The following is a 16601-nucleotide window of genomic DNA, read 5'->3' as shown; positions in this document are numbered from 1 at the left end:
TTAATTTTTCTGTCACTCCACTGGTTTTTATTTTTGAAGCTTTACAGACCAGTAAGTGGCTATTAAAAAAAGAAAGGGGGGGGGGGGGGGGGCTAGGGGGTGATTTGGCACACAACAATTGAAAATGTTGTAAATCCATTAAGGTAGTTTAAATTGGAAAGTGATTGAGAAAAAGATTTCAACAGACCTTATTTCTGATATGAGAAACCAAATATGCTATTATTAAGAACAGGTGGAAAAAGAATAGATTCTCTAATCAAGGAAACAAAGAGTGAAAACAAGCATCTTGTTAAACTAAGTAGCTTAAATCATCTTTCTGGTAGATTTAGTTTCATAACCCAGATTGTATAGAACTAGTAAACTACTGTTCATCAACTGAACCTCTAAAACCGTGCTAACTCACTCCTGAAAGCATGGAACCACATCTACAAATCCAAAACCAAAAGAAGGCTGTGACTAGGATCTCATGGAAGTTCTCATTTGCAAATTCAGTCAATACCAAGGCAAGAAAGCAAAGACAAAAAGCTAACAAGCAAACAAGGCGGGGGGGGGGGGGGGGGGGGGAGAGATAATTTTCTGTAGATAAATTCTTCTTCAAAATGGAGAATGACTTGCTTAGAGGTTCTCAGATGTTAAATCAACTATACATGCAAGCCACTCTTTTGCTGAGACTAACAAAAGTATGAATCATCACCATAATCATCTTCCAGAAAAAAAAGAAAAAAAAAAACACACCAGAAAAACACCCAACCAACCCTACTGGCTTTGGGTGCAAGCATGTTCTCAAATTACTTCCGCAGTTATAAAAATCCCACTCTTCAGCATCAAAGCCTAGTTGTGATTATCTGAAAGCTTGTTTAGTCAAATTATGCTGCTTGTTTGCAATATTAACTGCTAGTTCCAGTTTGGATTTCAATTCAGAGTGCCCATCCAAATGCACAAAAGCTGAACAAACCACAGCTGGTTCCAATGGAGGAAAAACAGTCCTCCTTTGTCCTGCACCCCCTGCTCCTCTCCAGAAAAATCCAAGAGACAACTTACTTCAGTTGACACGTTTCAAACTGAAAAAAGCTTAAGTCTTTTTTATTTGGAAAGTATTTTAAAGTTTTCTTTTTCCTAAACTCAAACAAGAAGCAACCATCTATCTTTAAGTGACAAGTTTAACATCTACATGGTAAACTAAAGGAGCAGGAACAAGATCTGTGTAGGCTTTGTTTAAAGCTGCACCTCTTGCTCTACACACCTGAACAGGAGCAATTCTTTTAGCCAAAAAAGCACCAGGCCAGTCTATTCAGACGCCAATCCCAGTAGCCGCTGGTTTACTGGTCAGACATCATGTTCAGGACCATCAGCATGCATGGTACTTGCAAGGAAGCAGATGCTGTTCAGTCTCACCCCAGCCAGTCCAACACTCATCCTGCACAACAGCCACCCAGGCACTGTCCCTGCATGGGCTGCTGGCGAAGCCCATCAGTCCTGCTCTGCTCAACCATGTGCCGAGGTGCAGGCCAGTTCTGTGCTGGGGATTCACACTCGGCAGGAAAATGACAGGGGAAAGGACAGAGGAAAGAAGCAAAGATAGTTATTTACACATCAGTATGACCCACTGTTGAGCTTAAGCTGCCACAGGAGAGGAGGTCGGGTGGTAGAAGGGCCAGGCCTCCCAGCCTAATGCCCACGGCAGGCATGGTTGTATCAGTGGAGCGTGAGGTGTGGGTAACTGTCCACCCACAGGGATGCAACTGCAGACTTGGGGCACTGAGGTCTGATGCAAACGCTGTATAGTCAAATTAACTCGTTCAGACTCAGGATAGCTCAAGAGACAGTTTCCTTTGCTTAGGAACAGGATGATAAGCAAATGCAAGCGATTTCACTTGTGCTTTTTATATGATGCAGCCCTCTAAGGCACGGAGCTAGAAGGTGATTCTGCAGAGAGTCAGAGGAGGAGGGCAGAGTCTCTTCAAAAGAGATTTAAGCAGATAACATGATGGGTTTTTGTTTAAAGGTTAGTATTACTGTAGTAGTAGTTTAGCCCATCAATTCACCCTGTGCATATACACAGGCAGCAACCATTGTCAGCGGGTCTTTTCAGAAGAGGGGAAAAAAATGCTTCAGCAGTGACCATTCATCATCCCTAATGAGGCTGATAGAGAGTATCGCAGTAATAATAGGTTTTGCAGTACCGCACCGCTTGGAGACTGGGTGCTCTGCATTGTATTCAGCTGGGATTTCTAGATAACATCCCCACATATCTGCCAGAAACTACAGATTCTGAGGGCTGAGGGTTTTGCACAGATAGCCAAGGTGACTATCTGCTTTTCTAAGCTACAAACAAAGCTCATCTTTCGTATATCCCTCCACAGAAAGACACACGGGGACTGGTGTCTGCCAGCAGTCTCTGCTAGAACAATACTGTATTGCAGTGTGATAAACTAATAGTTTTAACAAGCAGATTAGTTTTCCATAATGAAGTAAATGATTCTGACTTACTTATCTAACGTAAATACTGCTTCTACTATTGCAGAAGTCAGAGGACAGGAGGGTCCAAGGGAAATGAAAAGAATTTAGTTTGACAGAGCTAATTATGACCAAAAAAAAAAAATAGAAAGAACTGTATGTTTTGTTTCACAAATAAGCTCTGTCCCAAGAACCTCTGAAGTATCAGCTAGCCACTATACTTGCTGTCTGCAGCTAGATGACAAAAAGCACCCATCAAAATACTATATATCAAGCAGGATCCTTGAGCAAAAACAGATGCCAAGAAAAATTGCAGGAAAAAAAAAAAAGTGTTCTGATAAAAAATGTTGTGTTGAACTCACAGATAGCTGACCAAAACTTACACAGGCTGATCAAGAGCAATCAACTGCTTTTTTTTTTTTTTTCTCCTCCTGGTAAGAGAAGACAAGAGGTCAGAGGAGAGGAGGGAGAGCAGGGAGCAGGATTTTGAGGTTTGTTTACTTGGAGGGCTGTTATTTTGTGAAATGAAATGGAAGAGATATTTGCAAGCAAAAGAGATCAACTTTCTTTTTTCTTTAAATTTTAAGTTTCAAAGTTTACAAGGTCAAAAATGAAGCCCTATGTTTATGAGGTGCCATCCCTCTAGCTTATTGCTGGCTTTGAGTTCAAGGCTACTGTAATAAGAAAACATCAAAGAGCAACTTTTAGCAATAAACACGAATTACATTAGCCACCTACTTCTCCTGTGAAGTAAAAATCAGGAACAGAAAGAAAAACAAACACTCTCATCCTTGCATAGGCAGTAATTTCTGCTTACCTGAAAGATTTTCAAAATGGGGAAGACCTGATCAGGGCAGCTTTATCAGTGAGAAGAAGCAGAGGCCAAGAAGGAGGCAGAGGGAAGGCTGAATACAAATGGTTTTGTGTTGGCTGACTTCATCTGGAACTTCAGAGTTCTGCTATCACAGTCATGTCTATGTTTCTCTGTTCCCTCTTTCTCCCTTAGCCATGTATTCCCCAGCTCACCCAGCACTCTCTTGCTCTGCTCCCAGTCTCATAGTGATTGTCACTAGTGGCAAGCAGATGTTCTCTGCAAGAAGTTCTCTCTTCCCTTCAACCACCTGTCCCAAAGCAGCTCTGCTCCACCCCAATGATCAATCTGAAGGGAAGTGTGGGATTTCATGTTCTGCTCAGTCCCCTGCTCACCTCTTCCTATTTCTTCCAAGAGGCAGTCACAAAAGCAAGACAACCATCTATCTGCCCTTCACCAGAACCTCATCACAGACAAAATTTCACTATCTTATCCCTCAAACTTTTTTTCCAATTGACATCATGCCATACTCCCACCCTCCTCCCTTGTATTCTCCCTTCACTTCCCCATAAAAATACAGCCATGCTTTAATATCTTCAATTCTTAGAATAGCTTCTCCCCTCAGAGAAACCCAGTGGTTCCCCTGCTTTTTCATGCTTCTTGGACACAATGCTTCATGTCTCTGCTTTTCATGTGAAAAACAGCCTTCACAACCTTTCCAACCCTCCCCAGCAGTCTGTGAGGGTCAGTCAATGACAACACTTTTCCCTCTTCTGCTTCTACTCCGAAGAAAAATTCAGTTTCTTTTTCTGTACCCATCACTCAGATGAACTTCTTAATGAGACACACCTCCCATCCAATCTCTTATTGATCTCTTCACAGATGCTCAGCTGCCAGCCCAAGGGCAACTTAAAGCTAAGTTTACCGTTTTCCCTGCTTCACCTACCTTCTTTCACGATTATCAGGCACAAGGCCATTACACTGCCTTCTCAGCACCTGGAACTCCTGTACTACCCTTCATCCAGGCAGTTGCATATATCTGCGTGTTAATTATCCAGATCTTTTCTGCCCAATATCTTAAATCCATGGAAACCATTCAGATACTCACCTGCACAGCTGGACTTTATCTTGACAGCTGCTCTGTACTTTTCTCTCGTTTTCCTAAACACTATTTTGCCTCACTACCACCCAACTATTTCTTAGTCAGTGGTACTTTGTTAAAATAGATATCTACAAAATCTATTTGCCCAGCCTGCTTTTATGAACCCATCATCCCTTTCTTTATCACCCCTGCTCCAGTAGCTCCTCTTCTATCAGGTCACCCACATAGCTGCTTTCTCCCTACCATCTCTCTCAGTCAGGACTGCCTCAAAGCAGCACACAGTGCCAGCCTTCCTCACTGCCTCAACTCATGATATTTAAAGGTCTGTTCTCCTTCAAGAAACCGTCATTTGCAGAAAAGCCTTTAAAAGAAATCTTTGCCTTAAGTAATTGTTTTACCTTTCCAATGGCAAATCTCTTCCTTTTTCTTCCAGTCCCCTACATCTCTGGGTACAAAGCAAAGTCTGTTTGCAAATGATACAGACTAAGCTGATCCTGTATTTTTTCAAAGGAACACCAAGCACCACACAGCTTTAGCACATATAGAGCACGGGATGCATGCATCCATGGCATGTCACCATCAGCACAAGGGGAAAAGGAACATTTGGCACGTTGCCACCCATAGGGACAAAGGACCACTGAATCAGGAGGTCTAGTCAACACTGCCAAAGGCAGATAAGCCCCAGAGCTTCCTGAAGAAAGGCAGCCCTGCACTAGTACAGGTCTTTAGCAAGAGTGAACCACTTTCTGAACACTTACTAAGAGAGAGATCTGCGTAGTTACAAGACACCTGAATCCAGTAAGGGCTCTGGCTGGTTGCAAACTTTAAGACTCTTTTAGTTTCCACCAGAGGTTTCCCCATGAACTCGGGGCCAAGAACAGCTGCAGAGAAGTAATTCGATGCACACACACACACACCTAGCCAGACCTGACAGGGGACTGGGAACAGCTGTGCAGGGCAGAAGCAGGAGGGATGGCTCCAGGCTGGGTGGCCCTGGGGCTGGAACACCACACCCTGAACCAGTGCTTCTGCCTCAGTTAACTTCAGGAATTGCCAATGGGAACGGGACTCCCTCTGTACTGGGAGATTTTGCCTTCACTTAGAGGGAGAGAATGTCTCCAAAGGTACATTTCATCTTTAACTTCTGGCCTACATTGTAAAGGCAATTAGGAGCAAGCAAGCAACCCCTGGAAGAGTGTTTCTTGGTTACTAAAAGCTCAGATTAAGTGTGTGCAAAGTCTCTTACAATGGGAATGATAAGGGACTACTGAGGACAGCACTATTAATTGCACCCCTGAAGAACTCCTTGGGGGTGGCTAGTCCTGCAGCCTACCAGACAGAGCCTCCACAGGTATTTTAACCTCATATGAGATACATTCTTTTCTGACTTGGCTGTAAACAACTTTTAAACTTTAAAGAGCACCTTGGCAAATTAAAGGTCCGTTGTTCAGTGTCCTTTAGGACTGTTCCAGTGTGCCCAGACCAAAATTCAGAAAACTACTTGCATAAGACACACAGGCTGGACAAATTTTGAAGTAGATCAGAAACATCCAAGTTACTAGGCTAAAAATGATTACAAAAGTGAAGTTGAGAACCTGGAGGCAGAATCAAGAATAGGGCAATATGGTTGATGCCAAAACAGAAGGCAGCAGCCTAGTCTTCTGGTCAATGCATCACAGGGGTATTGATAACCATCCAATTAGCACAGCTATCACCCAAGCCTCTAACAAAAGATTAACTTTGGGAACATTATAAGAGGAACTACCATCTTTCAGTAACTAGATTTTGACTTTTTTTTCTCCTGTTATGCAGGACCTGAGACTATAACCCTAGCACCAGAGCATATCCTTCCTCATCCCATGTTCTGTGAAGCCAGGTAGCTCAAAGCACGTGTCCCAGCCTTCCCTGTATCCCCTACAGGCACTGCTGCTCACATAGTACCAGGGTACAGGTCAGCAAAGACAGTTACACTATGCTGGTGCTTCCTGCAGCTGTCACCTGAACAGAACTATCACAAAATGACTTGTCTGTGTGAACGTTTCCAGCGAAAAAGTTTGGCCTCTCATCTGTGAAGGGCAGCAAGCATGCACAGAACCAACTGTTGTGGCTCAGCTGCTGCACAGCAATTTGTTACGCTGCGGTCACTTTCTCTCAAGTCACCTAAGCATTTAAAGACAGGCTTAAGTTTACTACATATGACTGCTTCAGAAAGTCATCCTACTATGTAAAAAAAGAGATTTGTAATAACAGAGGAATCAGGAGTTTAGTAGATGCTATTTAGCACATCAGAATAAATATAATACCTGCTGTCAGAAGCTCAGCAAACTGGGAGGGAAAGGAATAGAGGTAAAATTTCTTAAGAGATTAACCTTTACAGTCTCCCTTGACATGTTTTGCAACAACCCAGACCATCTCAAGTTGCTATTGCTGTGGCATACTGTCTTCATTTGAGAGGGGGAAGCATTGCGGTTTTCTGAGTCCATGCCACATTTGGTTTGCATATAATCAAGTATGTTTTGAAGCTCAAAACCAGAAGTTAAATCAGCTGGTTACAGGGCTTTTCACTGCACTTATTTTAGTTTTATTCTTGGTATGACAAGTATGACCTTAACTTGGAAGAATCAAAAGTACTGCTTAAAAACTTAAAGCAGACAAAGTCTGTTTCAACATCCTGTAGGTTTAAAAAGTGTGATGCTTTTTGATCAATTTTGAATTGTGCAACACATGGAAAACATTTCTTAAAACTTCAGAAGGCCTGTAAGGCTTTGGGATTAGAGTGAAATCAAAGTACGAAAGGCTGAAAAACACAATTTGTAGACCTTTCTCACTTAGTTAACACCAGACAGAGAAGAAGCAGACCTTTAAAATCTCTTTACAGGGGACTGGTAAAAGCAAGTTTGTTCCTACCGCTATTGCTACAGTCACAACGCTGCTTGATGTTCTGCTTCATACCTTTCAAATACACAATGTATGTACATACTGTAATAGCTAAACAGTCATGTGGACATCCAATACTGTCCAGGGACTGAGCAGTACCAGCAATCGGGGGGGGGGGGGGGGGGCGGGGCAGAAGGATGGGAAAGAAGGATGTGAAAAGTTTAAACTAGCTATCTTAATGTCAAAACTACAGTCCTTCTAAGGAGACAACACATGAGCAGGGCAAATCCCCCACAAGCTGTTTGGATATTACATCAATCTAGCAGTTGGGCAGGCTTGCTGAAGCAATGACTTCTACACTTGCCCAAGACCACAACACATCGTTTTATCTGCTAGCGACTTCCTAAGAACACAGAGCACAGCTGATGCCAAACATGCTCTCTGTCTTCAAGGTCCCGAACAGTATTGTGTCTATACTCTGGATACATCAAAATGTTTGAAAATTTATTAGAAATCCATTTGCAGCATTCATATGAACACCAATATTTATTGGAACAAAGTCAAAACAGGATGGGAGAAGAGAAAAAAAATGGTTATAGTTAACTGGATATATTTAATGGGTTTGTTTATAGTAGTAGGATGTTAGTCACATTATTGTTAATTTGTAAATCAGTTTGTAATGCAAGAAAACATGACACTATTAAGAAGGCAGAAATGTTACTGTCAGCACTTGAGTCAGGTAGCTGCACTTTTATAATCCTCAGCCATCATCAAAAGTTCCTATTGTTCATCAACAAAAAGGGTGTTTTTCTAAAGGACTATTTTTCAGGGAACCAAGAGTGTATTTACCCACTTTTGAAAACATGAAAATGAATTCTTACTCGTACATACAGCTTTCATGAAATAACATACAGCAGTAGTAAATACTTTTCTAATGCTTTTGTGCCAAAACCATAAAACTGTCAAAGTGCAAAAACACTGAAACAATTCAAAGGGCTACCATTTAAAGGCCTGAGGCAATCTTATACGTCTGCTATTCCAGAATATCCAAGTGACTGGAGAAGAAATATACACTTGGGCTGATAGCTACCCTCCAATTTGAAAAGCTATATATACAATTCAAGGAAAAAAAAAAAAAAATCTTTTCACTCAAAGCATAATGAGAGAAGATTGGCTACATGGAGCTATAATTAAAGAGGTCTCACCATTAATGTAGTAATTCCTATATTAAAAGCATTTGTTCTTCTGTAGACTTACACTCATAGGGAAAGAGGCCTGCAATCTCTCTATAAAGCTAAGGAGAGAAAATGAAAAATAGGTTTGGGATCTCACAGCCACAGGCAGGATTCTTAACAAAACAAACAAAAAAAGCCTGACACATCGCATGCACTGGAGCTCTTGGTAAAAGGGAGGAAAGAGAAGGGGTTATCTGGAAACCTTTTTCAGAGATTACAGGCAATTTCTTCAGAGGGGACAGATACTTCACTTGTCACCCAACAGGGGAAAGGAGTCTGTGAGTACTAGACACATGAGAATACACAGTTGTTTTAAGCCAGCAAGATAATGTGGTTTTGAATCCTGTCTAAAAGGGCTGAAACATTAATCCTGAGCTACACAGACAACACCTAGATAAGAACCAAGCTTCTAATGTATTCTGTCGTGAAAGACAGGAGAAGAGGGATAAAGTATAATTACATTTCAATTAATATTTTCCTATGACATGTGTCAATTTCTAAGCAGGTTTCTCTTTATCCTTCCGCTTTCCTATCTTGCAATAAGCTTTTAAGTGTTTTGATTATAAGGCCAGCTCTCAGGGGAGGAGACAGATGAAGGGAAGAAGCTCTGAGCCTGAAGAAAGAGGACTTCTTAAAGCAGAAGACAATAGCAATTCCCATCACTGCCATGTCTGAAAACAATGGCTGATGCTGTTTTCTCCTTCAATATTTGCTCTAACACAGTGATCTGAGAGGCTTCTGCAGCACCGTACAATCACCCAGCAAAAAACTGACCTGACGTACACCAAAAGGTATTAAACAGCACCAGAACACTCATCCTCCTGCAAAGGCATGCAGCCAAAGAACGTATCACTGCGAATGTTCCCACCAAGTAGTCACAAGGCATTAAGATATCCACAGACATGAGCCTCAGGAGCTAAAGCATCCTTCTGGGCCACATTCCCAGTGAGGATGATCAGTCAGGCTAGGTCCAGGGATGGTGCAGGGTGGGTTAGACCAGCTGAACTCCCATCACCCACAAAGCTCACACGTCTACTGGACAAGGAAAGAGGAATACCATCTGCAATTTTTGGCCCTTCAGCACAAAAAGGATGTTGAAAAACTGGGGTGAGTTCAGACAAGAAGATACTCCCCCTCTCCTTCTCCCCCTACCGTTTTCAGGGTTAATCTTCTGACAAGCATCAGGAATCTTAAAACTTAAGGATACATGGGGACTGTCAGAGAAGCGTCTTAACCAGTATGATACTAAGGATCTGACAAACTCTCCCCTTTCCAATAATGAAGGGCATAAACCAACTTCCACGAGCTTTCTTTTGGAGAAAAGGAAACAAACTCAGGAAATCCAGGAATATCTTGGTCAGTTTTCAGGAACCATTTCTGAATTGTGACTAATGCAACACACTATCTGGATGGTGGTTTATCCTTAAGGAAGGAACCACCTCATTATCGTAACAGAGGCAGGGATATCAAAACCCCAACATCTGCAGACTATCACCAATCCGAACCTCCACAGCTATTTTTTGCAGGGCTCCTTCACGTCCAACTTGATCTCCAGAAAAGGAGAAAAGCTATATCATGCCATTGTGTAAAAGTGGCGCGCTCTCACACCCAGCTCCTCTGCTAAAAGGGATTCCACCTGCCCACAGCCCGCCACTTCCCCAGCCTTTGAAAAGCCACCTGAGAATCCCTTGATCCCTGGCCAGCAGCATGCCCCAGCGCAGAGGCTGAGCTGCACCCACCTCCACTCACCTGGCAGGCTGTGCTCTCAGGCGATAGCTGCAAAATCATGAGCGCTCAGACTCAACTTTCCAGTTCTCAGGCAGGTCTGGACAGGCCTCATACTTACAAAACATAGGCAACTAAATGTTTAAAAGGCTGACTACATACAGCTACCAAAAGCAGAATTATTAAACCTTTTTGTTTCCCCAGCCTTGGATCGTCCACCTAAACAAAAAAACCCCAATCCATATTTCTAGATGATCACAGCAGGACAACCCAATGACCCACAGCGAAAGACAGACAGAATCATTACTGACCCTATAAGATTACCATGTTTTAACAAGAGTTATAAGGTCTTTAAACAGTACCTTGCCAGGTACCATTGGCCAGAGCTTTTCACTGGATCTACTTCTAACCATTAAAGAGTAACTCCATGAGAGGGAACCTACGAGCCTTAGATACAAAAGAACTGCAATGTCAGTACCAACCTCTATTTGCCAACAACCTGCAACAGCCTGCTACATAAACAGTCTAGATGTTATTGCGCACAAGTCACACCGACAGTATAACCCCAACAGCACAGCTTCCACTGACGCATGCTGCATGTTGATGGATCATCACTAGGTAGGTGCAGGCCCTCAGCACAGTATTTTGAATTGAGCCTCTATTTTAAGTTTCCTTCCAATGCAGTACATTTCTGTAACTACTGGGCCATCATGAGAAACAACCCTGAGCTACAGAGAACCTCCAGTAAATCCCTCCCACCCACACAAGTTTATTTTCCTTCTCTCCAGAAGTCAACAGTCATTTGTACACTTATAACCTCACTCACTCACTCTGTGTCTGTACAACTATGTAGGATTCACTTTACACGATTCCTGCAGCCATAAAGAAGGCTACGAGGTGTTCACTATAAAGTTTCTTTTTGTTAATAGAACTAACTCAAGCCTCAAGCTATGGCAATATTAAAGTAGAAAAGAGAGGATGAACTTAAAAAAATTCTTATCTGTGGTCAAGGTTTTAGTTTGAAGCTCATACAGTACATGGAATATAACTCAGTAACTGGAAAGCAGGACCTGGAGCATTTGGGGGCCACAATGGATACTGTGGGTAGGTTACACCTTAGAACCAGTATAAGCTGAACCAAAACTTCCCAGGAATGGAAGCAGGATGGAACCTTCCAGGCCAGCTGAGCCCCTTCAAGTAGCAACAGGAGGTTAGGAAACAAGGGCCTCGATCTACATTTCAGGTGCCACATTCCAAAATGACTGCAGAGACCCTCAGACATGAGGTAGTTCTCCCACTGAAGCCATCCCATCATCTCAGGTCTATGTGTCACAATACTGATCTGAACGCAAATACTAACAGCAGCAAGAGACAAAAATGGGGAGCACTGAGCACAAAGTCCCAAAGACATCACCTCCAATACCATCTCAGCAGGTGATCGGGACTGTGAGCAATTTCAGGCCATGCTAACAGTACCCCGCACCCTTTTCAACTGTTGCCTACACCTTTTCTGCTGCAAGTGTATAAACCACAGGCTTCCAGGGAGATTTCTCAGTTTTGCTTAAATGCTACTTATTTGCACAGAGATGGCAAGCAAGATTTTGATGGGCTGGCTGAGCCGAGGAGCGACCGGAGTCTCTTTAAGAGAGCTCAGCAAGGCCAGCCACAGACATAGTGAGCCGTATCATCATTTTAAGAAGCCGAGAGCCGGCAGACAGCTGTTTCTGCACGACAGCCTTGCACATCACAACTCTTTCCCAACAATAGGAGCGTACAAAAGCTGGCCGGCTTATGGCGGGTGCGGGCACCCCCAGGTAACACCTGGTAAAGCCGCCGCGGGAGAGTGAAGCTTCCCGCAGGCCTCGCTCCGGCTTCTCCGACTCGGACCTACGGCAGGATTTCAGCGCTGCCAGCCCCGGTGCGGGGGCCCGGCCCTTCTCCCTCCCGGCCCTCCGCTCCTCTTGTCAAACCGCGCCGGGGGACCCGACCCCACCACCCAGGAACGGCCGAAGCGCCGGGGCGGCGTGCTCCGGCGGCTGCCGGGGGCTGGAGCACCCCGGGGCGGCATCGCCCCTGCGCTCCCACCCGCCCACCGGCGCCGCCGGCCCCGGCCCCAGCCCCCCGCGGCGGGCGAGGCGACCGGCGCTTTCCGAGCTGCCCCAGAAAGTTAGCGCCGAAGTCCCCGAGGCGAAACAAAAGATTGAGCGGGAGCGGCGGGCGCGGGGCCCCTGGCGCCCGCCCGCCCCGGCCCCGCCGCCGCGCCGGGGGCGGGCGGGGAAGGGTCGCGGCGCCGCCACCGCCTCACGCCGGGCAGGGGCGGCTCGCCGGGGGCGAGGCCGGGAGCGGCGCCCGAAGCGGGGATCCCGCCTCTCCGCGAACTGCCGCTAGCTCGTCACCGCTCTCCGGGCTGCGGCTGGGGCACGGCTCCAGCACAGCGGGCGGGGAGGCGGCGGCGGGGGGGAAGGGGTACGGGGGGGGGGTGCTCCATTCATTTTGGGGAGAGCCGCCGGCAACGGGCCGGGCAGGGACGCACCCGGCCGCCGCCGGTCGAGGCCGCGCCGCGCTCTCCTCACCTTACTCTTCACTTCCACCGCGCTGCACTCCAGATACCGCAGAGTCTGAGATTTGTTGAAACTCCGGTTCATCTTCCCGGCCCCGCTGCCTGCCCCCCTCCCGCGCCGCCGCCGCCTCCCGCCCGCCCGCCGCGGGCCGCGCGCCCCCGGGCCGCCCCCGCGAGCCGATCGCCCCGCGCGCGGCAGGCGGCACGCGGCGCCCCGCTACCGCCCCGCTCCGCTCCGGCCACTTTGTCCCCGCGCGCCAATGAGAGCGGCCGCTCCGCTGGGCTCGCGCTCCGGCTCCCAACAGCCGCGCGCTCGCGGCTGGCCGGCGGGCGGGCGCCTGGACAGCCCGGACACGCCCCGGACACGCCCCCTCCGCGCATTAGCCCCGCCCCTCAGGCCTTAGCCCCGCCCCTCGGCGGCCGCCGAGCTCCGGCGCGGCGCGGCCCGGCCCCACGCGTGTGCGCGGCGGCGAGGCGGGGCGGCGGGGAGGGGTGAGACGGGCGGCGCTGGGGGCAGCCCCAGAAGGGACTTGCCCTCGGGGCGGTTAAACCGAGGGCGGGCGGTCAGGCCGGTGCGGGGCCGACCTACCGTGGGCGCCCCCCCTAGGGCGGGCGGCTGCAGGGGCGCCGCGGTGGAGCTTTGCCCCGAGAGACTGACGGGGTTGCTGGTGCCAAAGGAAAACCCGTTGTTCTGGGGCGGCGTTAGGCCCCGGCGCTTGGCAGGCGAGCGCACCTGCCCGGTTTCCCAGGCGGTGAGCGGTCCCGCTGCCGACATCACCGCTGATGCGGAAAGTACCCCCAGAGGAGCCGCTGGGCCGTGACGCGATGGGCGCAGCCCAGAGCAGGGGTGCTCGGAGGTGCCCGTTATGTGCCACGGAGACCCGCACGGACTTTCCTGACAGCACTGATTATCCATAAAGTGTGTTGGGATCTGAAAAGTGCTGCAAATCGTTAATTTGAGACCACAGATCATCAGGTTTGGGAGGAGATTTTCCACCACTCCCTCCTTGAAATAAATCAGTGGACTGCCTCCCTCTGTGAGCAGCCCATATTAATTAGGCAAATTACTAATCTGAGAATCTCGAAGGAACTTACTTCTTTCCATCTTCTGCCAAGGATCTTTATAATTCTAACATGACCTTTTCCCTTCAGTCAATTTCTTTTAGTCACTTAGAGCTTTGACAGAGGTGTTTTTTCCTACACAGTTCTGCCCAAAACATCAGTTGTGATGTAAAGAAGCTGAGGACAAGGCACAGACCTGTGCAACCAGTTTTCTACTGCTGACATCTCCTAGGATCGTCTGTCCTTCTAAGGAAGGTGCATAAAGTCCTAGCAGACGTGACAAATCACCCATCTCCCCTTCTCCAGACCCTCTGGGCAAGTGGGCAGGGAGAGAATACCAGTGAATTTAGGGGCAAAACAAAGAACTGAGTTGACTTTACATGTGAATCCAAGTGAGAGGATCAAAGCATATGCCCCAGCTCCAGAACAGCTCCAGCTTACTGGAAAATGGATTTGAATGAACACTTGCCATATGTTCTGGGCTTGCACTGTGTTTGGAAGGTTTTCTGTAAGTTAAACTGGAAAAATAAAGTCTAGAGAGCTGAGAAAGGAAATGTTTGTGTGAAGTTGATCTTTTTCTCTTTTTATCTTAGCATGAGCAATGCAGCAGCTTTGCTTTCCTGCTGTGATGGCCAAGGCTGAGCTGTGCAGGGAGATACAGCATCCCCCAGGGTGCTCAGGAACAAAACAATCCTTTTGGGATGTTTCCATTTAAAGCTGGACCTAGAAGTAAAACAGCTGGATCCACATGGTTTAGTGGTTCAACATCTGGAGCAAGAAGGCCATTTTGCTGGAGTGAAGTTAATCTGTAGCTGAGGAACCAATCTTGTCATATAACCTCCAAGGAGGGAAATACTGGTATTACTCGCATCACTGGGAGCATTGGCAGGGACTTTAGGTGGGATGTCATTCCGGCCTACCTGTCCTCCAGCTGACCCTCGGAAAGAGATCCTGCTGTTTGCATTACCTCCTCGGTCAGGAAAGACCCCCCGGAGTGCACATACATATTTCAGATACGTGGTGATGTGGTTGAATTCAGAATCACAACCACAAAGAATGAAATGTCTTTATTAATTTTTGTTTCAAATTTTTAGTTTGTTTGTTTTTTCAGAAAAAGTTCTCAACAGCTGGCAATCGATAAACAATTTAATTTTAGTCTTAAGTTCAGATCTGGTACTTTTTGTATTTGTGGTGTTCATTTGAGAAGTACATATTAAACTCATTTGTCTTTTTTTTATTTTATGCTTCCTTCAGGGAGTGCATGTGCTTCATTACCATCTCTTTTATATTAATAAAGACTCTTCAAACTAATAATGCCTACCAAGCTGTGTGTAACAAGAATGAGCATTCAATTAAAATGAACAAAATGTATTTTGGGGTGAGATAAAAGCTGGTAAGCCACACTGGATTTGTAAAGAATAAAGATACATTTTTCAAAGCATAAGACAGGGGTTGATTTACCAGTAGGGCTAAGGGGACTTCCACTCTCCCTTCCCTGTCAGCAGCAGCCGTTGAAGATCCTGTTCATATTTCCACCACCACATGAATACACAATCCTCTTCTTCTCATCTACCCGGTCTTTGAAGCTAGCAGGTGTATTAAGGACACAAATTACTGTATTTGGGGAGTGGAGCTAATGTTCTTATTTCTTCCATCCTACAAGAATTTAGAAGTGGTAGGCCACTGCCTCTCTTTTTTTTTTTATTCACCCATGAGAGGAGCTGCTTTTCTGCTGTTCTGTTCCTGCCCACTTTTTCAACCTTGCATTAAACATTTATCCCAGTAAACAAGGTGAATACACTAATAGGAGGAAATACGCACTTTACACCTGCACAGAGGCTATTGCTAACAAAAGTTCTTTTCGAACTACTTCAACAAAATTTGGTTTCTGCTGCTTTTCCTCAGTTGATCAGCTTGCTTCTTTAAAAATTCCATCAGCAAACTTGAAAAAAAAATTTTCAATTGTTTTTCTTCAGGTTTTAATATATGTTGCCGTGACTTCAAATGTAAAGATGAACATACTTTTAAAATTCAAACGCTTTGCTTAAAGAAAATCCAATTTGAGTTAAATATCCATTCTTTTGTAAATGAATATGAACAATTTTTACCCACTCTGATCCAGGGAATGATCACCTTCTGGATAGCTCACTGATTAGGCTAAAATAGGCACACACATGGGTAGAGGGTCACAGTATGAAAACTGGCTGTATGCTTTAATGAGCAGACAAATGCAATAATATTATGTAATTATTTATTAAACTATATATTATCTAATAATATTAATTTTTAATATTTTTTAATATAAGAACTTATTAGGAGTGAATGCTTCTCAGTGAAGCTTCACTGAAATCCAGTTTTGTAAATTCGCTGATACTTTTTTTTTTCCTATTTCTAAATTACTTCCAGATTTATTCTCCTTCTTCCTGAGCAGAGCTGAGGCACGATTAAGACATCTTGAGAAAACTTCTTCTCTTGCTTCCCTTTCCCATGCCTGCATTGTGCTGCAATGAGCAGTGACTTCAGCTCTATATACCAGCAGGAACCAAAACACTGTGTGTGCTCCCAGGCTGCCCCCGCCCCAGGTTGTACCAGGCACTGCAGCCCCTACCAGCTGTTTTCCTCTTCAAACTCAGTCAAAAAGATGTTTTTAATTTAACTACTTTTGCTCAGGCACCTTTTAGTTGTTTTTTTTTTTCTCATTGCTTGCCAAGGGCACCTCATTCCTTTGGCAATTTCTATAAATCTTCATCTGTTTTAGTAATCCTTGGTTAG

At 45.6% G+C, this 16601-nt stretch overlaps 1 protein-coding gene across 1 annotated transcript in view; it reads right to left on the bottom strand.

The window, feature by feature from the left end:
- Positions 1–12864, bottom strand: part of PARD6G (par-6 family cell polarity regulator gamma) — a 68637-nt gene extending 55773 nt beyond the window's left edge. Inside the window, exon 1 of the mRNA XM_074897787.1 lies at positions 12781–12864. Coding sequence (XP_074753888.1) covers positions 12781–12852 — 72 coding nt within the window. The 5' untranslated portion in view covers positions 12853–12864. The remainder of the gene's footprint in view (positions 1–12780) is intronic.
- Between the last annotated feature and the right edge of the window lie 3737 nt (positions 12865–16601).

This window comes from Athene noctua, chromosome 2 (assembly GCF_965140245.1).
Source record: "Athene noctua chromosome 2, bAthNoc1.hap1.1, whole genome shotgun sequence".
Classification (NCBI taxonomy): Eukaryota; Metazoa; Chordata; class Aves; order Strigiformes; family Strigidae; genus Athene; species Athene noctua.
This window is presented reverse-complemented; position numbering and strand designations above follow the sequence as displayed.